This window comes from Eimeria necatrix, genomic scaffold (genome assembly GCF_000499385.1).
Source record: "Eimeria necatrix Houghton genomic scaffold, Enh_scaff265, whole genome shotgun sequence".
NCBI lineage: Eukaryota > Apicomplexa > Conoidasida > Eucoccidiorida > Eimeriidae > Eimeria > Eimeria necatrix.
Window position 1 is genome coordinate 3,386 of NW_013653209.1, and position 24,188 is coordinate 27,573.

Consider the following 24,188-nt stretch of genomic DNA (forward strand, 5'->3'; position numbering starts at 1 on the left):
TTGGACGTGGGCGGCTTTGCATACACGGAGGTAAAGCATGCCTGACATGAGCCACCGTCGAGGCAACCGTTAAGCTACTACGTGTAAGCTGTTCTAGAAGAACCCAAAAAAACGTTGGAATTCGATGCACTTTCGCCAAGCTGAGGCTCCGTGGGGATACCAAAGCCTCCAGCAGTAGGCATCAACACAGAAGAGCCGCGCATTCCCCTCAAGCCCCTTTGGCCGGATTCCTCGAGTTTGGAAACCATAAAGACCCTGAGGACAGGAGGGATGCAGCCGTACTCCTACTACAGTGGAAAAGTTCTTCCCCAAAAACTTTGGTATGGCTTGTGATAAAAGGCAGCTGGCGTTGTTGTAGTGGCCTGCTCCTTCCATCAGCTCCACTGCTTCGTCCAAAATTAAACTGGTCCTAAATATTCTATAAGTCTGGGCTGCCTACTTTGGCCCGAGGGCATGCGTAACGGCTGCAACTGAAGTATTGGAGGTGCATTTAAACAATGCAACTGCGAACTTCCTGCTTTAGAACTTCGCGTACACGCAACTCCACCTGCCAGCGGGAAACAGCGCGTAGTGAGCGTATCCTCCGCTAGAGAACTTGTGCTCGCACGCACGTATTACTGCTTGTGTAGCGACGCTGCTGGCACAAAATATGGTTATAAATTTGTATGCCTGCCGAAAGAGGGAACCCCACGAGACTAAAATATGGACCACCACAGGTAGGCTCAGCTAGCCAGTATCTCCATAACAGTGCTGCCTGCCTGTTCTTGGACAGTACACTTGCGTACAGCTTCAAATTCGCACTCCACGAAATGAAGGAGGAGCGTAACATAAACGCCCGTACGTAGAATGCGTTCTTGCAGTTGCGTTCAGACAGTTCAGGCCGTTGCCATTGCGTGGAAATATCCCTACAGGTAAGCTACGACGCACAGGCGAGCCGTATAAATCAATGTCGACAACTCAACCAGGCTTCACCATTGTACGGTTCAAAACAATGTTAAGTTGTGCAGGACTCAGCACATTCTACCTGCCGAGAAAGAAGCTGGGTCGCCACTCCAACCAAGCTTCTTGCTCCAAGAAAAAACGTGTGACACAGCGAAGACTGTGTAAAGCGTTTCATCATGGTAAGCTTCCGCACTGTGAAAGTGAAACGCTGCCGCGAAGTACCCCGCGAAACTGGTTGTGCAACGGTCACGACTCATCCAAATAAACAAAGTGACCGCGACGACCTCACAGGGACAACAGCTACCATGCTATTCCTCCCAACAACCTAAGCAATCCGAGGTCTCGACCGTAGTGGACTCGTGCTAGCACTGAGGGAATGCTGCTTCAGAGCGTGCCGTCGTAATTGCGACAAAATCGCCCTGCCAAGCCGCATTACCCATGAGGCAAACTACTAAGATTGCGTTTGCACATGCCAACGAGAAACAATTATCGTCCTTGAATGTTTGTTTACAGTGAGGCTAGGGATAAAAAAGAATCCAAATTGCCGTTAAGGCGGCTTTTCTTCATTTCTGCTTGGCGCTGCAGATCCTCCAATATCTCCCGGCTCAGCCTCTGCGACGTCTGTAAGTAGAAACAGCAACAGCCAGACGTACACATACGCAAGTATTACACAGTGCTAAAAGCAAGAACCTCATGATCTACATCATGACATATTTCGCCCGCACTACAAGCTCCCATTACCGCGGCAGCGATTCTTGTTGCTGCTGCTGCGCTGCAGAGATAGCCCCTTACCGTCAACGTGGTCTGCAGGGTGCGGCAGTCAGCAAGTACGTGTCCAAACTTCTGAAGACCGACGCAAGCGCCGGACGGTAGGAATGCAGCGACTAAAAAGCTGTCTCCACACGTGGCCTCGATCTCTGTTAGGTCCCATACGTATGTGTCTCCAATCTACGCGGGCAAAGAGCAAAAGCAAGAAACTAAAGACGACTAGAACACTCCAAGCTTGAAGATTCGCTACTGAAAGACGACTCTGGCAAGCTCCGAAGTTGGGACACACAACCCGCAAGGATATACAGCAGAATAGTTAACGCAGGCAAAATCATTTTTGCCCTAGGTCAGCTAGAAAAAGCTTCGGTGAAGAGCTCTGCAGAAAGGTGGCCGCCAATGCTGCAGCCGAAAGCCACCATCTTCATCAGGAAGTGTGCATCATGACACGCGAAGACCGCACCTGGGCCGCCGTGATGAGGATAGGGACTGTGTCTATTGGATAAGGCGCCCCTGCTGCAATTCTGCGCAAACAGAATGCACAGAGTGCCAAAAAGCACGAGATTTCCAAGAAGTTCGGCCCACGATCTAAAATGTTAACACTCAGGGAGGGCGTGGAAAGCAGACACGCAAGCCAACAGGAAGACAGGGCCGGTCGTAGACAACTAAGGCGCAGATAAAAGTTCACTTCTGACGAAGATAACTCTAGGCAACATCTGACAAACTGACGAGCTGGCCATTCACTTGACTACGCTGGGTTATGTCGTCAGGCTGACCGTTCATCACAGGAAACCTTGTACTCAGTGATGGCTAGCCCCTGGTCCTTCTCGTCTTCCTCTTCTACCATGACGTTCGGTAGCCTGCAAAGACAGAGGCATTGTTGCTGTTCACAAAAATATTTGGAAGTATACGCTGAATGTAAAAAGTAAAGAGCCTGAGCAGTTCCACGAACGCAGCTTCACAAGAGGACCTAGTGCAGGTTCTACTGCTGCTGCAACTGCAGCCCCTGCCTCACTTCAAAGCCTTCAGTGCTCCCCATATGGCCAAGCTAACTGCGTCCAGGAGACAACCTCCAGCCCTCAGGACCTGCGTGAGCAAACGTAAAACCATGGTACTGACTGAAATGCAATTGCTGACCAATGAGTGGGTTAATCCCTGGCGAAACCAAGCTCGGCCCGCAAGGCTCGCAAGCATTAATGCAAACCCTCACAATGACGTCTATTGAGATCCTCCACTGCAGGCGCCCGTTGGGATCCGTTAGGGGTTTGAGGTGTGGCAAGAGCAGCTGCTCGAGCATGGCTTGAAGCAAACTTGAAAGAGAGCTTCCATCTCCTCCCGTAACATCTGCCAGCTCCTGTTCAGCCGCGCCGCTACACCAGAAGACAAAAGAGGGGAACTAGCAACATAAGCAGAGCGAGGCTTCGCGTCTCTTTTACCTAAAATAATGGGCAATCTGCCTTTGCGGCTGAACACACGAAGTCTACTCACAAGAATGAAATGCGATCCTACCGTTGCACAAAAAGGATAAAGGAACGGGGCACTGAGATGCAACGGCATCACGGAGATACGGGTAAAGATAAACTCGCAGAGGGGTACACATGCGCCAGGGATTCGAGTTCTATCAGCTGTATCCTTACCATCCCACCGAAACAGAGTAAGGCTCCTGGTTGCCACCGCCACCTGGCAGTATCACGTCAGCCTGCACATCCAAACACAAGACATCTTAGCCACTGTGATCGAAACCCCCAACAAGGTGTTCTTTCAAGATAGTAAGAAGACTAAAGGCCACGCCTCAGGGGTGCCGCCACGAATCGTAGTACATGAGAATGCGGGACGCTGCACCCTGCACTGTCTACGCAGCACCGAAGTAGCGTCTTTTTTTGCTGAATTGTAACCGGATTGCTCCCTGAATGGGATTTACTCTGAGGCGGAAGACGTGATCAGCCTCAGAAACAGGCACGAGCATCGACAGAACACATTGAAGCCGAAGACAGGCAAAAGCGAAGAGACGCGCTTTCGCTGCAGTCGTTACCGAGGCCAGCAGCCCCTCATATAAAAGCGATAGCCAGAGCAGCCCACATTACTCGTTTTCCCCCTCTTCACCCCTCTACAATTCTTGCCTAAGCTGCGTCTCTGGTGAGCTCACATCTACGGTGGCAATGACGGTATTTTCCTCTGTCTGAATTGCTGCGCTGCTGCAGCTGAACGGCAGCAAATCGACAGCCAACACTCGCGGCCTCAGCTCAGCCCGACCCCTGCCATCCCCTCTAACCCCACAAGCCACTCCCTCTCTCACGAAGGCAGTCTCAGCATGGCTGATGGCGCCTTGAAAAGAGGAGAAAAACTGAGAGTAGAACCCCGTGGGACGGAAGTGGGGGCCCTCATTGGCCCCTGGTGGGCCCAAACCAGCCGGCCCTAGGGGCCCTTCCTCAACCTCCATCATAGTTTCGCTGCTCACGGGTGGGGGCACCAGCAGTGCAGGAGAGACAGGAATAGGACAAAATGAGACACCGCCGGGTCAAGCCCCCTTATGAAGGGCTGCCCACAGTCTTAGAGGCACCCACGGGAGGCCAAGGCCTCCTAAGGAAAAAAGTGAGCACAAAGCACTGCGACCTCAGGCGAGAAGACGACAAAGTGGCGCCAAAAGAATCTGGTGCAGAAACGCACAGGGAATCAAGCAAAGGTTACCTCTCCACGAACTCATGAAAGAAACGGCTGACGCGAATGAGCAAGATGGGAGGAGATCCCGCAACACTGCACAGGCCTCTCTGGGGCGCCTCAGTCCCTCCCCAGATTAGAGGGAAAGGACGCCCATATGCCTTTTGATACCTTAAGTGACGCCCCTTATGGCACACACGAACAAGGAAAAGAAACCGATAGCAAAGAGGGGGGCTCTTTTGTCTTCGCGGAGTTGCTAGGGCAGCAGCAGCAGTAGCAGCAGCAGCAGCAGTAGCAGGAGCAATCGGCAGCCCAGCAGCGTGCTATGATCCCCTGAACCGCTGCAGCAATCGGTTGATTGCGCTTCTGTGGTCTTTTTTTGTCTTATCTTCTGCTCAATATGGCCCAATTAAGTGTGCTGTTTTATGTTTGTTGAAGACCGTCAGGGCTTGGAGTTTGCATCCCTCTCTTCCTCTCGCTGATCTTGCGTGCCACTCCCGTTGAAACTCAGTAGTGCTGCTGTTGCTGCCGCATCTGCTCGCTTGCCTCTTCTCGTTCTCACCTCATTCATTCTTTTGGGAGGAGAACGACATCAGATATCGTGGGAGCGGCAGGTAGCAGGGTCTCCCTTGATGAACACCAGCGGCAGCGGCTGCGGCGGCAGCAGCAGCCGGTGCTGCTGCTGCATCGGTACTCGATCTTGTTTCTGTTGCTTTCTTTGTTAGCTACGGCTTGTCGGGCATATTGTCTTCTCTGGTTTTTCTTCCAGGAGCTTTGGGGCCATCTTTGGGGGCGTGCCTCCTCCTGTGGGCCCCTCTGTCCTCGGTGAGGCCCCAGTCTCCCCTGCAGTCATCCCTTTCCACTTTTTCTCTAGAATTCCAAAGCAGAACTTCTAGGGACGATACGGGCAGGTCCGAGTAGCCGTTTGGTTGATTGGCAGCGGCGGAAGAACAGCAGCAGCCACACCTGGCGGAGCCGGGTGGCAGCAGCTGTTTACACACACACGTCCAAAATTCGTTCTTACCCATAATATGACCCTCAGTTTGTGACAGGACACGGGCTTGATCCCCTAAGGCTTTCAGGACAGCACAATGGAGCAGCAGCAGCAGCAGCAGCTCCAGCAGCTCCAGCAGCTGCAGCAGCAACAGCAGCTGCAGCAGCAACAGCAGCAGCAGGATCCTCCGGGTCCTCTATTTCCTGCTGCAGCAAGTGGCATTCTGCAAACTCCTGGCGTCTCATTCAACACCACGCGCTCATCTCCAGGGGAGAACACAGGTTCTCTTCCTGTGACCTACCCAATAGACTACAAGAGCTGGGCTGCTGCAGCAACACAGCTGCAGCAAGGGCGGCTGCCCTCTCCACCGTCAGTTATGCACACACCGCAAGGCTCTCCACCTCGCGATGTGTGGGGTCCGCACAGCTTGTGCCCACTGTACTCTCCCACATTGGAGAGTGACTTTGCGGCGTGGCAGCAGCAGCCTGTCACCCCACAGGAGGGGCCACTGGAGCAGCAGCAGCAGCAGCTGCTGCTGCTCCAGCAGCAGCAGCTCTCTGGGGACTGTCCAAGCGGTGGGGGCCCTCCCGCTCGCCCGAGCGGTTTGTCCAGCGAGAGCGTGAACGCCAGCTTCGATAAAGCACTTAAAGATGTTTGCTTCAGGGTGCACAAGGATAGTTCAGGCAGCACTTCTTCAGTCTCGACCCCAGAGAAAGCGCCCCAAGCCAGTCTTGCCCTGGATAAGCTCATGCCCGCTGCGCACATATCGGTCAACGGCTGCTTGTGGATGGGGGAAGACACGCCATTTGCTGCAGCCGCCCCAACAGCCGCGGCGGACGGGGCCGGGGTCGACGCCAGCCAGCAACAGCAGCAGCAACAGCAACAGCAACAGCAGCAAATGCAGCAGCAACAGAACCAGCGCCCCTCCGGCAGGTCACGAACCCAAGGGCGGACTAAATACGGCCGTTCACACAACCGTGAGCAGCTCACCAGTCTAGTTATTTCTGTTTTTCCCCTCTGTTTTCTTTCGTGTTCTCTAATTCTATGTTTTCGTACAGCTGAACCCCAAAAAGGGGTCCAGGTGTAAGTGTACAGGGGTCGAAACGCTTTCGTGAGGAGCCGTTTCCTTTGCCTCGTTTCTTTTGCTGTTCACGTGGTGCCGCTTAGTCTGTGTTATTGACATCTGTCTTTTTGTTTTTCTGGGCCTGTAAGCCAGTTTCCATGCCCATCTATTGCATCAGCGCTGTGTGTGTGTGTCTGTCAATACGCCTGCTGTCGCGTCATGCTTCCAACAGTACCCTTGCATTTTTTCTGTGAATTTAGTTGCAGATAATTTCAAAAACGGGATCGTGGGATGCAGCTTTCTAGGGTCATGGCTGTCCCTGACACGGGTTTGGAGATTGGGGGTTCAGGTTCTAGGTATGAGCGCTGCGTGTTTCTTTTGCTCAGAGTCCGACCCTCTCGTTCGGAGCAGACCTTGTAGTGGGCTCACAGAAAACTGCAACAGGTCATCTTTCGCCCAGGCTCTCAACCAGGCGAAGCAGCTGCTGCAGGTGCCGCTGCAGCAGCAGCAGCAGCAGCTCGCGGATGCTGCGGGCGCCGCTCAGATGCACGACTGCCTCGCTCGCTTGCATGAGGCCGTGCTTCTTTTGCAGAGGGAAAATCAGCAGCTGGTGTCACGGGTCCAGCAGCTACAGCAACAGCAGCAGCAAATGCGCATGCAGGCGCTTCACCATCTGCAGGCATGTGCAAAGAATGGGGGTGCAGCTTCTCGTGCGCAGTCATTGAGTCCATTCGGAAAAGCTAGCGAGCTCAGCGCATCCGCAGAGAGATGCAGAAGCGGCGGTTTAACAGCCGCGCTCGGCAGGGTTCTAAGCGGCAGTGCCCTGCCTCTCCCAGAGGAGACCCCGGATGGGATCCGCAGTGCTCCCAATCCATCCACCCCTCTTCTTCGCGGTGGAGACATCTCTGTGGAAGGATTCCTTAGCACGTGAGTCCCATATAGAGATGCAGAAAGCTAAGTGCAAGAAAAAAAGGTGCAAGGCACAGCGGTCTTCATCTAAGTGTTGCGGTCTGAGGAAACAGGCAAGGCTTTTGTTTTTCCGATTACTTCGATTTAGCTGCTTTTACGGTGCTTGCTGTATTTGATTTGGGCTTCTGTGTATTGGGTAACTGGGATGTGTTTTTCTGTAGTGCTGTTATTTCCCATCCAGGGTTGCATTGTCAGTCTCGGATCTTCATGTGAGTGTATAATTCATTGGCGACGCGGTTGCTGGTCTGTTTTATCTCAGGTTCCCATTTGCTCCTTGTTCTCGCGAGTACAGTCACTCGGTTCTAAAGTTCTGCGCAGACCACAACTTAGTTGTTAGGCTCCTGGGGTCCCAGGGTCGCCATGTGGAGTTACTGGAAAAAGAGCACCGATGCCGCATTCAAACTTCAGCTCAGGCGGCTTCGTTCCCGGGATATCCCAACGGCCGATGTGTACTTTTCATGGGGGCCCTTCCATCGCTTTTGCGAGCGAGTGCAGATCTTTTTGCTGTCGCCGACACCAGCAGGCCGGGCCTCCGTTCCAATGTGGGAGGGTACAGGATGTGTCTCATTGTGCCTGGAGAGTACGTAGGGAGACTGCTGCGCACCAACTGCTCTGGGCTGCACGCGTTGCAAGAGGGAGGTGGCAAGTCCGTTCATATTGCTCTAGGGAATCTCTGTGTGTTATTGGGAGGAGGCTACTCGGAGCGCGTGCTTCTAATAGACGGGTCACTCGAGGGAGTTGCCCGGGTACTTGAGATGGCAGCAACGCAGCTGCAGGACTTCTTCCGCAGAAACCCCGGGCCGTCAGGAGGGCAGCCTTCTTCAGATGAGGTGCCCATGATCCAGAGGTACGAATTCCTTGATTATCCGAAGAGGATTGACTTGCAGTTATTGGATACGAGGCATCAAGCGCAGCCCTGACAATAGCAAGAGAAGCAGTACATAATGCGGCGGAAACAGTTGAAGTCACTTTTCAAAGGCCTAGGATGGCCTTCCTTATATCGGGGGGAGTTTTGTGGGATTACAGAACGCAACTGACTGAAGAGTGCGAGTACTTGGCGTTCTATCTGGTTGAACAAGAGAATTCGCCTCTTTTAGGTCAGTTCAGGCTGTTGTAGAACGGGGACATTCTTTGAGAAGCCCCCGATGGCCCCCCAACAGCCACTCTTTGGCTCAAGCCCAGCTAGCTGTCTGGCGTGCTGCCCATCTCGCCACTATGACGGCTCTAATCACCGCTATTTAGGGGCTTCTCTGTACATAAGTGACTCCCAACAATAATATGTTCGGAGACAGAACAGCAAGAGTGCGGCTACGTAGAATCCACAGCCGCAACAGCAACAGCTGCAGCAACAGCTGCAGCAACAGCAGCACGAGCAACAGCAGCAACAGCTGTGAATTTAATGGCCTGGCACTGTGGTTGGAAATCCTTCCGGTCGTTAATGTGACTCTGTTGGCCGTATGAAGCTACTCCGCCAGGCTGATCATCTGTGTCTCTGTCTCGAATTGGCAGGTGCTGCTGTTTGACGCTGTCTGTCTGCAGCCTCAGTAGCTGCTCATTCGTCTGCCGCTGTTGCAAGGCGGAAACGGTGCGCCGAATGAGGCATAAGGTTACACTGCGGTGGTGATACGCCCCAGTACACAGCAGCTGAGGTGGCTCTGAAGGCCTTTCATTTCCTTTCTGCATAGTTGAACACATAGCATCCACTAGGGAGATCGCAGAAGAGTGAAATATGACGGCCTTGCTTCGTAAGCCTGTAGCTTGTCTGTTGTGTGAGGATTCCCCATGGCTGGACGGAACAGACGTCGGGGGCCCACCGAAGAACAAGTAATATCGACCTTAACCGAAGTTTTGCTTCAGGTTTGTCATGAAAAGATGTTGCAACGACTAACGCGGGTACAGGGACCGCGGTGCTCGATAGTGTGCGCTCCTATCTTGTAGCGCCCACCAGACTGAAGTGGGTGGCAAGGCCGAGAGCTGATTATGCTCCCGCTGCTTCCTTTCTATTTATTGAAACTTCATAGCTTTGTAGAGTTGGTGAACGTACTGTTGATAGCGAAGCGTAAGGAATATCAGATGAGCGTGACGGAACACGTAGGCTGAGCTAGGGTTGAAGTATGGCAACTTTTTGCACGACATTTTGGTGCAGAGGCACACGTGCCACCTTGAGTAGGAACTCTCAATATACTGACTTAGGCCTGCTGATAGAACCGTCACCTTTATTACCTACGCCATGCCCAACTGCCCATCATGGGTTTTGCTTGCGCGCTGCTGTTCTTTTAGAGCTTAGCGCAACACGTAGCATCACGATGGGGCGCGCGCGTTGCCAGCCCGGAGCAACCTGGACCTCACAGAAACTGACTTTAGTTTGGATGGCCTGTGGGCTCGACAACAGTCATGGAGGCCTGGCTTTTTGCTGTGCAGCAATGGTTATTCATGAAGACACCACAAATTCACCGTGAGCAGAACTTTCTGTTATGTTCCCGAGCAGCCTAGCAAGGAACATAAACTCGAGAGACCTTCTCTTGCGGTGAGGAGCTGCGAGATAGTTGTGGGTCTTGTCAGGATTCTGGAATATTATTTCTTCACAATGAATTTCTTTCGCTAGATGTGCAAACCGCTTCACCCTCTTGGTGCACTTGCTGCAACCTGCGAATACGCTTTACCTCTAAACTTCTCCTAGCAACGCTGCTACCTGCCATCATGCTTCTGTAAAGGTGGTATGAATATGCAACAAAGGCTGTATGCGTGCAAAATGCATGTTTGTTAAATCTTCAGATGGGGCGATGTTTTCTCTGCTGAAGCCGCAGTAGCCCCACTACGTCGTTTGAGACCTATTTTCTTGCATGTTGCGAAGCTAAGGATCGCAAGAGGGTCTGAAGTGCGTCTCAACAACAATTTTTGCGATACGATTTCACGCATGCGCACCCACTTCTTTGTTATTTAAAGACATATGCATCCTTTAGCCAGTCTCCTTCAAGCCACAATGCAGAGCTTGTTGGCAACACCGGGGCCTGAAGTGAGTTTCAAGAACAATTATTGGATTTTACGCGTGCGAACCCATTTTCTAGTTATTTGAAGAGAGCTGCATCCTTTAGGCAGTCTTCTCGAAGCCGCTCTACAGAGCGTATTGGCAAATGTTTTGTTCACTAACCACTCAAGAATTGGCCCAAATGCAGACGAAAAGGTAAACTAAACATCAATCGTGAGCAAGGAAGTGGATTCCGCCGGGAAAAGCTTCCTGAAGAGATTCAAGGATCCCCCTATCGCTGGCAGGGGCCACGCCTTTTTTGTGAGGATTTCTGGGGCTCGCAGACGCTCTTGGCTAGCTTTCTCATTGTGGCAGCAGCTAGCACGAAGCAATCCTCATTCATATGAAGAGCTGGTAATTATAAGCGATATTCACAAGGAGGCCAGTATAACGCCGCAAACCTTTTAGCATGCATTGCGAAGAGTTTCTTTTTCAGACGACACTCCCGTACATACAAGACACACGTGTACAGTAGATGACAAATATTGTCTCACGGCAGTGTAGCTGCTGCACTGTGCTCTCTGCCGGATGGGCATACCTTGCACCTCAGTCTGAAGAGCGCTTTGCCCACATTGCCCCCAAAAGCCATGACCAACAAAACATCTATTCCCTCTGAGCTGCTTAGCACGAGGTGTTGCATGAGGCTTAAAAAGAACATTTTCCCCCCAAACCTGTATCTTTTGGTCTACAATCTCCGTAGGCTCACTTCCGTAAGGCTGCCAAACAATGGAGAAAATGAGCAATTGACGGATTTCAAAAGGCACTCGATGGAAAGTTCGCTTCAGTGAAAAATGAATAAAGCTCCAACGCGGAACCGCTTATGTAGCACTTCGTACGCAGTAATGAGAATCATAGTAGCACTGGAGTAGACTCTAGGCCCCTGAATTCCTGCAGCCCTCCCCCGCCACTGACTCTATGAACGGACAGTGCATTTGGCAAGGCTTGCGCAGTGCATCGCTCTACCAAACTTCTACGCTGTTGCTGCAGTCTAGCCTATTGCGTGTCTGCAGGCTCACAGCTTGACATGTAGAACCAAAACTAAGCTTACAGAGGTTACGTGCTGGGACGGCCAGCGTGAAAGGAAGTACTCATGCGACGTGGAGGAAACGGAGACCGAAAACCTGCATCTCCTCTCCTGTACCCCAACTAAGTACAATTACTATATATCAGTATCGCATGCCTCAGTCTTATTCATCTGATTGAGAGAGTGCATTTACTTATTTTCCTTGGTCTTAGGTTTCGTTTACTCGCCAACTCTGTTGCCCATCTGTTTCTGCTTCCATCGTCCACTCTCTGGACAAAGATGGCCTTCTGTGCTGCTTCCCACGCTGTTAAACTGTCACCCAAAAGAGCAAAGACGTCAGTCAAGTGAAGCAGCATATGCTGCAGCAACGAGTGCTGCAGCAGCGGTGGCAGATGCTACTGTCGCAGTTGCTGCCAACGCCTGGTGATGAGACACCGCTTCATACCCAACATTCAAAATCTCCTTCGGATCTTTCGAGAGATGGGCAGAGGCTTTCCCAAGCTGAGAGAAGAAGCTCCAAGCTGTTCATTATGCCCCATCAAGGAAGGTCCTACTTGGGGCTTCCTGCTTTCGCTTTTGCTGGTGCTTTCATGTTGTTGCAACAATTGCACCAAGAGACGACCCATGGCTTGAAGGGCCTCCTTGTTTTCCTGCGCGCCGGAGAGGCGCAGCAGTAACAATAAAAGAAGCAACTGAAAAAGTGACCTCTGCTGCTGGAGATGCTGCATGTAGCATTCTCGATGTAGGTACACCAAGTCAGGCGGCAGCACCCGCTTTAGCGTCAATTCACTGCACGCAGCCGTTGCTGCAGTAGCATTACTTGCATCAGGGTCAGTTGCTACTGTGCGCTGCTGCTGCTGCTTGGGGGCAGGTAGCTGCTGCCTTAACAATGATAAAATTTCCTTCTGCAGTGGTTCAAGCTCCCCATCGGTCATTTCCATGCTCACAAGGCTCTTGTAGGCTGCTTCAGCTGCTGCCGCGTCCACTGCACTAGCTGCGCGTCCCTCCGCCGCTGCAGCGGCGGTGGCAGCAGCAGGGCACCCGCCTTCCGACTGTTGTTGCAGCGCTGCTGCTTCTACTTCGAGTGCAACAGATAAGACAGAAGGCTGCGCCCCGATACAAGAGCTCACCTGCAAGTACTTAGGCTGTTGCTGCTGCTGTTGTTGTTTGTCCTTCTGCTGCTGATGCTGCTGCCGGCTGTTACAATCACAAAAATTGTCCGCAGGGTTCACCTCAACAAGCTGCAAGAGCGGGTTGGTAGACATTGCTACTGCTGCTGCCGCAAGCCCTCCCAAACTCAGTTCCTCACTTTGCTCAGCCTTGTTCTCAACGCTCATGTTGCAGTTGCTATTTTCGCCGGTACTGTTCTCGCTGCTGCTGCCGCTGTTGCTATTCCCTGCAGAGGCAGTTGCTGCCCGGAGAGCAGGGGCGACGGCAGCTACGATAGCATCAGCCAGGTGCTGCTGCTGCTGCTGTTTAAGGGCCACAGCAACGGCATCTCGCAGGTAATACTGCTGCTGCTGCTCGTCAAGACTAAGGCCAAGAGAACAACTGCATAAAAAGCAGCGCCGCAGCCTCTCGGCCTCTTGCAGGAGGACTCGCGAGGGACTGACTGCTGCTGCTGCCTCTGCTGCTGCTGCTGCTGCCGCGGAGCACTGACGCAATGCAAGCAACACACGCTCTGACTCCTCCACCGCTGCAGAATCCGCCGTCTGCGAACCCACCGCAGCAACAGCAGCAGCAGCTGCTTTCTCAGTGGGAATGGCTGCAGCGAGCTGCAGCAAAGCAGCAGTCCACTGCTGCGGCGTGGCAGCAGCAACAGCGCGCTTGCGCCTCATGCTTTCTTCGGGAAGTTCTGCTCCTCCTGCTGGAATCCCACTCCCACAGAATGTCCCTGGAAGGCTCCCAAGCGGTTCTGTTTTGCTGCAGCTGACGTCTGCTGCTGAAAAGCACCACTGCCACAGTCTCGTCTCGTGCTGCTGCAGTTGCTGCGCCACTTCTGTCGCCACCGACGCCAGGTTCTCTGCGTGCGTCTGCTGCTGCAGCTGCTCGTTGCTTGCTGCTGCTGCTGCTGCTGCTGCTGCCGGTCCAGGTACTGCGAGTCCTGAATCCCCCCGTGAGCTTTCACGCACTGCCTGCGAGGAAGCCGACGCTGTGGACCCGCTCTGTGAAGCAGCAGAGGCAGCAGCTGTGTCTGTCTGCATTGCATGCAGCGCCAGTTGAGCAGCAACAACAGGAGGCAGCCAGGAAGGAAAGCGAATCTGGCCCGACTGGGTGCTTTGAGTTCCCTCAAGTGGGCCCTCTTGAAAGGCCTGCAGGGCCCCCTGCGCCTCGTGCTGTCTCATTTCTGCCTTTCCCAGTGAGCTGAGCGCATGCACTGCAGCATTCATCTGCTGCTCCAGTGCTGAGGGCGTGTCTGCTGGTGCTGCAGGGGCAGCCTCAGCCTCAGCAGCTGCTGCTGCAGCGCCGTCTGCGTCGAAGGAGGAACGGCTTGCTGCTGCTATCCAGCTAGACACTCCCGGCCACGCGTGCTGTGCTGCTGCTGCTGCTGCGGAGGCTGTGCGGGAGGATGCCAAGGAGTGTCGTCCGCCTCCACTTTGCTGCTGCTGCTGCTGCAGGCGTCGTCGCATGTGCTTCTCCAAGTGCTGCAGTTTCGCAGCAGATGTGGAGAAGCGACGAGAGCAGCAGAAGCACATGAACGGCTTCCCTGCATGCATCTGTTGCGACAGCGACGGCGAGGGCGGGGCCAGCAGCAGCTGCGCGTATATGAGGCAGTTGCCGATCACTTGCTGCTGCTGCTGCTGCTGCTGCCGCTGCCGCAAACGGGCCACCAAAGAAATCAGCAACACTATTGCTAGGGGTGCGAGCTCAGAGACGCGCGCAGCGTACGTCGGGTGGCGAATGCAGTCGTAAGCAGCTGCTGAAGCTGCCTGCGAGTTTGGCTGCCGCCGGTCTGTGCTTAGCTGCGTCTCGCGCTGGAAATGGCGCCGCAGAGAGTCTGGCAGCAAAGAAACTGAGAGCTTGCTGAGCGGCGCTGAGGTGGAGGGGTCGAAGCTGAGCGCAAGTGGCTGCTGCGTCGTGCTGCTGCTTCTCCCGTCAGCTGCCGCTGCAGCAGCCGGCTGTTTGCTGCCAGTGCCAGACAAACCTGCTGCAGCAGCGCGGTGCTGCTGCAGCGACACAAACCGACACAGGGAGCTGGGAGGGGGCATCGACAACAGAGCCACAGGGTCCTCAGATTCGGACGCCGCCTCACAGAGGCTCCCCTCCCCTGGGCCACGGACGGGCCCCATGCCATCTAAAGAAGGCGCCACCATTTTTATACTGGCTAGGAAGTCAGCAAGAAAACAGAATTAGGGAAACACGGCACAAAGGGGCCCCCATGCGCCTCCCTACCCCGAGGCCGAGCCCGGCAGGAGACCCAAGGGAGCACTCAAGGATGCAGTTGCCCTTCGTTGCATTTTTTTTGTCTTCAGAAAGACAAGACGCAACATAATTCGGGCTAAAAAGACAATGCGCTGCAAAGAGATGCTGCATGCATCTTGGGGCTTGCTCTGTATGCGCATGCCCCGTGACTATGCTTCTACAATTTCTCTGCTCTGGACACTTTATTTGAATAAATTTTGTTGGGCTCTCATATCAGAGACCCTTCCAACTCTTTAACGCCGCGGTGGATATATGCATCCCCGTTTCTCTCGCCTTTTATCCGTGCTCACGGGCTCCCTGGTAACATTTTTAAGTTTTTTTAGCTCCATTTTTTTGTGTGTTCTGCTCATTTGGTAAAATGTCAGACCCTGCCACGAGAGCTGTGGTGGACAAGTTGCCGCTTTGCTCCATAAATGCTGGACCGAGGAGCCCGCAGTGGAACGATCGTCTCAAGGAGGAATATGTGGCGCTCATTAGTTACTTGACTCTCGCCAAAGAAAATGACAAGGAATGGTTTAAAATAGAAGCTAACAAGGAAGGCACAGAGTGAGACGCAGCACACAAATTACATTTGCGCCACTTACGCTGACACTGCATGCACTTCATTGCGACAACTGTTTCAAACCCTGCAGAACCAGTGAAAGATTCTAAGTGCATTCACTAGTGACTGATAGCTCCACACACCGAGTTTCCGGAGCTCATATACTCCATTACTAGCCGCTCCTTTTGTACTGAGCTGCTTTCGTCTGTGCCTTTGCTGGGCGGCAGCAGTGACTCATTGCCGTTTCGCTGCGGGTGAATTAGGTGGAGGGGCCGATGCTGGTGCATGTACGAGATGGCCAAGTACGAATTTGAACTAGCTTTTGATGTAAGACAGTAAGAACTGAGACGCACACTAACAAATACAAACACTGGTTTCTCTCAGCTTCCCGTGGCTGCACCGATGGAATCATTCTTGCTACAAGGCATCTAACGCAGTGCGGGCTCTCTGTACATATATATTTACACGTCTGTGTACTCCTGTATGCATTTGCTCGAAAACATGCGCGTTCGAGCGAATATTTGGGGATGCTTGCGTTCAGAGGCCATCACGTGAATACTTGAATGTTTGCGCTGATGTGTAAATAGGTCTCTACGTAGGCATGAAAATCTATACATACATATATATGTGTTCTCACGACTGAACACGGCTATGTGTGCAACCTAGTGTATGCTTTCGTGCTTTTGAGTACGCATAACATCATACAATGATGTCATAAGATGCGTATATGCGCATATACGAGTAACTATACGCATGCATGCTAATTAGTTTTCGCCTTTCATATCAGTTTCCGTTCCGCAACTATTCGCGTTTGAATTCCTGTTTGTACCTGCTGCTACGTCACCACTCTACAACGGCGTAGCCTTTCCGTAGGCTCTGTGAATGCGCACACAAGTGTAGACGTCTTCACACATGCGTCGGACTCTGTGCAGTTTTTTGCCCTCGAATATATACCTGCATGTTTGCGTATTCTTTGGCTCTTGCGTCAGCCAGATGCCGGGCAGGCTGGGCAGGCCCTTTGCTTTTGCTGTGCTCGATTTGTCCTTCTTTCTGCAGATCCCTCCTACGTATCCTCTGACGCCGATCGAGCTGCGGTTGCCGGAGCTTGACGGAAAGACAAGCAAGATGTACAGGTGCATCAACGTCTGCATGCATACTTCTGTCATGCTGTCTTTTGGCTGATTGCTGCCTGTTTATTTTTCCCCTCCAGGTTGTCTGCGCCGGTTTCTAGCCCTTGACGGCATGCTGCTTTCATATAAGCAGAAGCTTGTGTGGTTTTGCACGCAGAGGCGGGCGGATATGTTTGGACGCTCATTTTGCTCCTTTGTGGAACAAGAACGCCCCCAAGTTTGGCATAGCGCACGCGCTTGCTTTGGGAGTAAGTGCAGCTGTGGATGCTGTTCACTTTGTTTGCTTCGACTGCGCTGAGGCGTGTTCTTGTCGCTTGGCTGCTCGCACAATGACCGCCGCTAGCATTCACAGTAGGTACTGTGCATGTGTGCTGATTTGCGCTGCAGCTGGGGCCCTGGCTGGCTGCTGAGGTGCCTTATCTTGTGGACACAGGGGTTATCATCGCTTCGTAGATTAACTCCTTTGCCTATAATAACTGCTGGAGGAGGAGGTAATTGGCGCTTTAGATGCGTGTTCGTTCGTGAAAACCTTTTTGGTGACAATGACGGAGAGTCGGCTGTAAAAACTCTATTCTGTAACTTCAACAAATGGAGGAACTGCGCAAGCATTAAGTGTAAGGCTTGAAGGCGCTGTGTCTCTTCAGCCAAAGCGAAGAAGTAGACACTTAGCACTAAACTAAACAAAAAACTACGAATTATTCGCAAAGGGGGACCCTCTGTCGCGCTTTATGTCACCGTGTCCACAGGACTGTACACGATTCGGTCCGCTTCGCTTGCATAGCTGTTGTTCATCACCTGACAGGAATTAGGCGACTAGGGTAAAAGGCACAGTTTATGGCCAGCTCCCTGTGCATTTCTCTAATATCGAAACAGAGGCAGAGAGGAGCCACATACAAGAACAGTACAGGGTGCAAGGCCGTGCGACAGGAAACGGACAGAAAATACGAACAGCTAGAGGTAGCAGCAGCGAGTGTCTACTTCGCTGCAACCTCTATTGCGCAGAAAAGTCAAATGTCGTGCATTCGTCGTTGACATGCGCCAATTCTGTGCTTCTATCGGGCCACTAACGTTAGCAGAAGCCTTTCAGGTGCACTGAGCACATAAGAAGGCGACAGAGGCCGTACTAGTGCAATGGGATGGCCCACATCTGCCCACATCCGCTCTTTGTCATCCTGCGACCGGGCTATTTTGCTGGCGAAGGCGGTTGGTGTCCCACGTAACGCGTATTTAGGGGCAGCTTCGGGATGCGGAGTTCGCAGAGAGGTCTACTACTTGGCTGTGTAGTTCAAAGGAGAATCAGTCCACCTCATTGATTCAGTTATTTGTGAGAGAGACATAGCAGCCTAGCTATCGCTGATTAACGTTGTCCCCCTGAAAATGATGCGGTCGAAACTAGTCTTTCCAGGTAGGGGCTCAAGTAAAGAGTGTTCTAGCTCACTTCTAGGCTGGCGAGGCCAAAGAAAGCATCGTAAGCTGGGATGTTGACGCGTTGTGGTCCACCGTGTCAGTGATCTAATTGCGACAAGCGAGTGTTCCGGCAGCAGTGACAACGAGAAATTTGAGGGATTGCTAATGCATTAATCTACGTATCTTATCTTTGCACTGAGAAAAAGTGCGAATTTTGTTTAAGCTTCCATGGATTTCAACGACTCGCGCGCTTGAGGACACAGCGGGCACCGCGGCGTGCGCGATGTTACCTTTGTGTCTTGTCGATGCCATTCGTGTGAAATATTATGTGAGACAAGTTCAACAGCTTGCAAATCAAATAAAGTGTAAAGGCTCCCTCTTTTGACCCTACATCTCTTGTAAGGCACACTCGAGCACATTTGCCTTGCACGTGGCCCAGGAATCTTGATTAGGATTCTTGCTTGTCTCCCTCGGCTAAACAAAGCCCAATGAAATTCGTAACTTTTATACCTCAAAAATTATATTTCTCTACCTTTGACATAATGACCTTCCCAACAACCTGAGCAAGAAGGGCGCAGAGTTTGTTGTCCTGTGCCGGCCTGGCTGAGGTGTGCAGAGGCTCTTGCAATGACCTACCACATGCCCTTGCAGGAGTTTTTTTTGGCTTCTCTCTTGTCCTTATTTGTCGTTTGTTCTTGGCATATGGTCAAACTCCCACGTTTCAAGTCAAAGACAGAGGTGACCTTCCCCGTGAAGGCTAGCCAGAACGAGAGCAAGGGGAGATGCCCTGGGCCCACCTGGGCACGCTTCTAGCTGAAATGAGGGTTTATGGGGCTATCTAAATGTCAAACCAGCCAGGGTGCCCCCTACCCGACTGGGCGTCCTTGTGTGCAGCGCCCTCGGCGACCTCGAAGCTGCTGCTGCTCAGCGTCGCAGTGCTGCAGCGGGAGTGTCTCGACAGTTTGTTCTGCAACTCTGCGGCCAGGGCCACGGACTTTGCAGTCTCGTCTGAGGGGGAATTCACTGATTACGAGATCGAGCACCGCCTTTGGGCCATCCGCATGAGTGTGGGGTTGCCGGATATGCCGCCTGTGTCCTTCCGTGAGATCGCCACTGCCACCACACACTTGCGAGCTAAATTGCCCTGGCTGCCCTTGGTGGACGCTGAAGCAGCCTTGGTTGCATCTCCTGCGAGTGACACTGGCCAGCAGGGTCCAGTTTGGGGAGGAGAAAAGACTGGTGGGGCACTGCAGGCTTTTGCACGTCTCGCCCACGCAGATCTTCCCTGGAGCTTCATTCTTACTTCTGCGTCTCAACGGCTTCCGCACGTACTGCTGAAACTGCTGAAGCTAATGGGCCCACACAGCCTGCAGCGCCAGCTCTTCGAGAGAACCCCAGCCACAGCTCATGAGGGAGAGCAGCAGCGGCTGGCGCCTGCAGGCGAGCTCGTGCTCGCTGTGTTGAGGCTTTGCCTGCAGCAGCAAGCTGCTTCCAGCCTTTGCAAAAGAAACGGTGCAGAGGGGAGAGTCCAGGCAGGGGGTTCACCAGGGGCTTCCAAGTGTGAGCTGAGACACCAGCTCCCCCACAATCCTGTCCATCGTGGCAGCAGCTACAGTGACGCGTTTCCTGCAGACACCGTAGAGGCAAAGATATATTTGCAGCGAGTCACTGCGGAGCGCGAAGCTCTTGAAACTTTGCCATGTACGCACACCTCAATGCATCACCAACAGAATGCAAAGATAACTTTCTAGCCGAGAGTTCCGTTCGTGGGCTTTGAGCCATGTTCCTTCGTCTCCCCGCTTTTCGTGTCTCTACGTTGCTCCTTGCATTTCATTCATTGCAGGTCTGCTCTTTGCTGCTTTTGTTGTTTATTTGTTTTCGAGGCTGCCTATATGGCTGCCTGTGATTCTGGGTGCGCTTTAACTGCCTGCAGCCGCTACCTCGTCTTCTCCTGTCTCGTGTCTTCTCTTCCTGGAGCGGCTGCTGCAGCGCCCACAGCTTCAGCACCTGCATGCGTTCCAGGCTCCACAGGAGGCGGTCTTACGGGAAGTGTTTTACGGCTATCTCCTCGGCTGTTTCGCCCCCGCCACCGCATCTCCTACAGAAGCCTCCCCTGGAGGTCTCAGGCTGCAGCTTTCCGCAATATGCAGGGAGCTGATGGGCGCCGCGGGGGTGCCATCCCTCTGCCTAATGGACATCAGTGACTGCAGCCTTAGGGGGGCTGAGGAGAGGAATCTTTCAGGAAAGCGTGTCAGTATATCTAATCAAAAGACAAGCAACGAAACTTGCCCTCAGGCTCAAGTCCGGAAAGAGGCAGTGGCTCGAACTCACGCGACACAGGGGGAAATTCTAAGCCCCCAACACACAGACGGGGAGGCAAACGAACAGGGCGTCCTTCTGCTGCCCCCTGATGGCTGCGATGCTTCTGTTAGGGCGTTTTGCTGCTTTTTGCACCCAAAACTCAGGCCAAGCACTCCGTGGCTTAGCTCAAATTCTTGCAGTGAGAGGGAGGCTGGGGGGGATAGCTGGAACTCATCTGCAAAGCCATGGTGGCCTGCATACGCGTGGGGACTGAAGAAAGAAAAGCCCGGAGAACTAACTCCCAAGAGTCCCGATAACACGAGTACAATGCATTCCCCGCCCCAGGCTCAGAAGCACTTATGTAGAGGGTCTGAAGAACGAAGTATTGCTGAAGAGCTGAGAGCCTTGGACGACGAGCTGCGGCCTTCTATGAAGACAAACAAACGGAAAGGCCACCTGCTGCGGCTGCTGGCGAAGTGGCTAAGGACCCCTGCCTGGATTCATGGACTTGAGGGAGAAAACAGTCAAAGGGCAGGAACTAGAAGAGAAACGAGCTATAAAAACAAACACCAACTCTCACCACTCCTCCTCCCATATGGGTCCTCAGTTACTGCCTTTGGAGACTGGGCGTCAGACCTGGACCTTGTGCTGCTGCTGCCGTTTACCTGCTGCAGCAGCGAGAAACATGACGCCCACAGTGATGCAGCCTCGCCACGAGGGAGCGCAGCTGCAGCTTCTGCTGCAGCTGCTGCTGCAGCTGAGTTGCAGAGTCCAGGAGAGAGAGGTAGCCTTAACTTCTCGAGCTGTTACAGCTCTCCTGCTTTCCCCAAGAGATTCTGTGGTGATAAAGCCGAAGATGAGCTTGAGGGACAGAAGGGGATCTTGAAGCCTCTCTTTCATGCTCGTCAATCACATTCTCGGGCGGAATGCGCTCTAGTGCTGACGCGCCTGGAGGGTCTAATCTGCGGCGAAGCCCAGCTGCAGAATCTCTTCACAAGTGTCGAAGTTGTTGTCCCTCACAGAGCTCCTCCTGTATTGCGCGGAGTGTACAGACACCCCAGAACACCTCGAAAACGCCGCTCGAGGAGCTCCAGCCACCCTGTGACAGAAGCTGGAGAGAATCCTCTTACAGGCATCCTGAAGGTCCAGGACCCAGCATGCGCGCCCACAGGTCTCGCCAGAAAGAGGAATGGTACAGGGAAGAGGGGCTGCAGCTTGAAGGAAATTGCACCAAAAGAGGAATCTTGGGGTGCAGAGGAAATAAGTGCCAGCAGCACGTCCACAGTTTTATGTTCTGAACAAGCAGAAATTAACGAAGTTGATGGCCTGCCAGCCGAGCTGCCAGATCCAGGTTCACCCACAGAACGACACAACAGACTGGGCCCCTTAGAACGGCCCACTTATGCCACTCAGGGGCCTCCAGAAGAAGCCTGGAGCCCATGCACCAGCATCAAATTTGAAATAACTGTTGGATGCCCCTTGGGGCCCCTAAATACTCAGCTTTTGAAGGCGTACGGACAGTGCAGTCCCCTCCTGCCGCCCTTGGCCAGGCTTGTGAGACATTGGGCAGATTGCAGGGGTTTGACAGGTCGGGCTTCATAAACAAATGACTTTTTGTAAAAGTTGAGGACCAGCTAGCTAAGTAGTTAGCCACTATGCTGCTCAGATATCCCACAACATGCAGTTGTTGTCATGAACTATTCTTTGCAAATCGAAGAAGCGCCACAATTTTTGCGGGAACCTTGAAGGCTTGTTTGAATCGCCTTATCCATTTCCCAGGCCCTAGGAACAGGTCCATGCTCTACGAAAACCATTAAGTGCCTGGCCTTATTTCACTGCTGTCTTCGTTGGTGCCGCTGTGTCTCTCAGGAACCCGAGACGGCTGCCTCTCCAGTTATGCCTGGTCCCTCTTGGTGGTATTCTTTTGTCTTTCCACCACTCCCCCACTTCTGCCCCGCTTGCAGACCCCTACTACTTTGCCAGCTGCGGCAACACAGGACCAGATCTCACAAGTGCTGTCCCGTCAAAGTTCAGAGAGCCTCCAGGCTTCTCCCATTTGCCCCCAGTCCAACAGCGAAGGCATTTGCTGCACTCTGGGGGCCTCGCAGCCTAGCGTGATGCCTCTGGAGCTTGTTGAGGGCACCCATAACGTATGGTTCTTGAGCCCAGAGGCTCCAAACCCCATGGGCTCCAGGGTATTAGATTTGCTGCGGCCAATTTACAGGAAAGCCAGCGAGTTGCAGCTGCTGGAACGCCTGCAGCACTACATCCCAGGCCATATCCTAGTAATGCCTGAAAACGCTAAGGCCCTCTCCACCAACAAAAATGATGGCAGCGATTGCCTGCACCCAGGAAAGGATGACATCTCTCACATAGGCCCATGTAGAGGCCGAAAAGGGCAATCCGTGCCTGCCGTAGCTCACCTAGCTGACGGGGAGAGACCACTGGCAAATTTGGCTGACTTTGACTACCCTGAAGGACTCTCCCAACCGAAGTTTCTTCTCTCCCACGAGCAAACAAAGAATCAGCGGAACACCCCTCTGCGAAAGGAAGATTGGACTGCTGTTGCCTCCTTATTTCATGCTTTCTTTGCATTTTACGGCTACAACTTCAACTCCTTTTCTCTCCTAGTGTCACTGCAAGGATCAAGTCAGCGGTTTAAAGAGCCTGTCTACAGACATAGCTCGAAAGTTGACAGCTTACACACGCATGAGACTCAAACAGGCTGCCCCGCTGTCTCTAAATGCAGAGAGGAACTGTCTCAAGCCGGTAGCAGCGACGAAGGAAGCAAGAATTCAAAACTACAGAAACAGACGGCCAGGCACACACTGGAGTGTCAAGAGGCTATTATGATGGGGAAAGCAGCAGCGCAGAACCACGCTGCAGCACATAAAGACACATGGGGCTCCGTAGGACATAAGCACTCAACCTGTTTATTTGTAGAGGGCCAGGCCCTTTCAAGCCCCACAGAAGAAGTGCTTCAAGCCCTGAGCAGGCAGCGTGAAGGTGAGCAACACACTCATGCACGTCCCGTGCCACTTGTAGGCTTGTCACCAGCAGCAACAGTTGCTGTTTCTGCTGCAGCGGAGGTGAGTTGATGTAGCCCTTGCTGCTGCGCTAGACGCTGCTGGCAATTTCTGGCAAGGGCACCCGCACCAGCACTAGGAAACAAGAGCCAGTTCAGTGAAAGTGCCTGTTGCGTTCTCAGCCCCAGCAAGGCGGCAGAGTGCCTCTTTCGGCATTGAAATAGAGGATCCCATGGAGGCAGGGAGATGCCACTGGTACAGAAGATTCAAAGGCGAGTTGCGACGGGCTCAGCTACACGGCCCCGGCTGCAAAATAACCCTGAGTCTTGACTGATTCGCAGCAGGCACTAGACTGTGCAGGACACTCCAATACCTCATGCAGCGTGCTCTTTCGCAGCTGAGTCCCTGAAGCGTTTTCACGGGGTATGAAAGCCATTAGCTGCAAGGGTATCATGTAGCTTCTCGTAACGAGGGGAGAAAATACTGCGGCAGCCGATATGCATGTCTACAGGTTCGGAAACGTTTTATTACGAAGTGAGGAGAGCTGAGCGGCTACTTCGAGACGGGTAAGAAAACGTTTAAGGAGAAAAGCCAATAACTTAGATTTAGTTACACGCAAGTAAACAGCTTTGGGAAGAATGAAGAGCGGCCCCACAGAGCGCAGGGAACACACAGAAGCTAAAGACTGTTTGCATCGTTAGAGCTCCCTGCCTTTGCAGTGCGGCTGATGCAGGCGAGCTCCACTTAGCCATATCTTTGTCGGCGACTGAAGGCAGCTGCTGTTGCCGAGCTGAATTTGCTTCCAAAGCAGCAGCAACGCAACTCCTAAAGGGGTAAGAACGGCAGCTTTTAAGAGGGCTATGCACGCTTCCCTTATTGCCTGTGTCAGTGTTATCTCTCTCGCTGACGACCGCCCC

At 53.0% G+C, this 24,188-nt stretch overlaps 5 protein-coding genes across 5 annotated transcripts; 3 read left to right on the top strand and 2 right to left on the bottom strand.

The window, feature by feature from the left end:
- Positions 1-1,449: 1,449 nt before the first annotated feature.
- On the bottom strand, positions 1,450-4,150 carry ENH_00036240 (exosome complex exonuclease, putative; the record flags this gene model as incomplete). Its single annotated transcript, XM_013580431.1, has 8 exons — positions 1,450-1,563; positions 1,735-1,890; positions 2,171-2,231; positions 2,484-2,567; positions 2,723-2,793; positions 2,918-3,077; positions 3,345-3,406; positions 3,854-4,150. The coding sequence occupies 8 exons, from the start codon at positions 4,148-4,150 to the stop codon at positions 1,450-1,452; spliced, it is 1,005 nt and encodes a 334-aa protein (XP_013435885.1).
- Positions 4,151-5,456: 1,306 nt separating this feature from the next.
- ENH_00036250 (KH domain containing protein, putative) lies at positions 5,457-8,311 on the top strand (the record flags this gene model as incomplete). Its single annotated transcript, XM_013580432.1, has 3 exons — positions 5,457-6,336; positions 6,809-7,349; positions 7,651-8,311. 3 exons carry the CDS (start codon positions 5,457-5,459, stop codon positions 8,309-8,311), a joined length of 2,082 nt encoding a protein of 693 aa, XP_013435886.1.
- Positions 8,312-11,895: 3,584 nt separating this feature from the next.
- Positions 11,896-14,757, bottom strand: ENH_00036260 (hypothetical protein, conserved; the record flags this gene model as incomplete). Its single annotated transcript, XM_013580433.1, has 1 exon — positions 11,896-14,757. One exon carries the CDS (start codon positions 14,755-14,757, stop codon positions 11,896-11,898), a length of 2,862 nt encoding a protein of 953 aa, XP_013435887.1.
- A 467-nt stretch (positions 14,758-15,224) lies between these two features.
- ENH_00036270 (hypothetical protein, conserved) lies at positions 15,225-16,990 on the top strand (the record flags this gene model as incomplete). The annotated part of the gene is made up of 5 exons (XM_013580434.1): positions 15,225-15,412; positions 15,671-15,734; positions 16,464-16,540; positions 16,695-16,785; positions 16,925-16,990. The coding sequence occupies 5 exons, from the start codon at positions 15,225-15,227 to the stop codon at positions 16,988-16,990; spliced, it is 486 nt and encodes a 161-aa protein (XP_013435888.1).
- Positions 16,991-18,786: 1,796 nt separating this feature from the next.
- Positions 18,787-24,108, top strand: ENH_00036280 (hypothetical protein, conserved; the record flags this gene model as incomplete). The annotated part of the gene is made up of 6 exons (XM_013580435.1): positions 18,787-19,645; positions 19,878-21,833; positions 22,115-23,251; positions 23,454-23,594; positions 23,783-23,837; positions 23,991-24,108. 6 exons carry the CDS (start codon positions 18,787-18,789, stop codon positions 24,106-24,108), a joined length of 4,266 nt encoding a protein of 1,421 aa, XP_013435889.1.
- Positions 24,109-24,188: the final 80 nt, after the last annotated feature.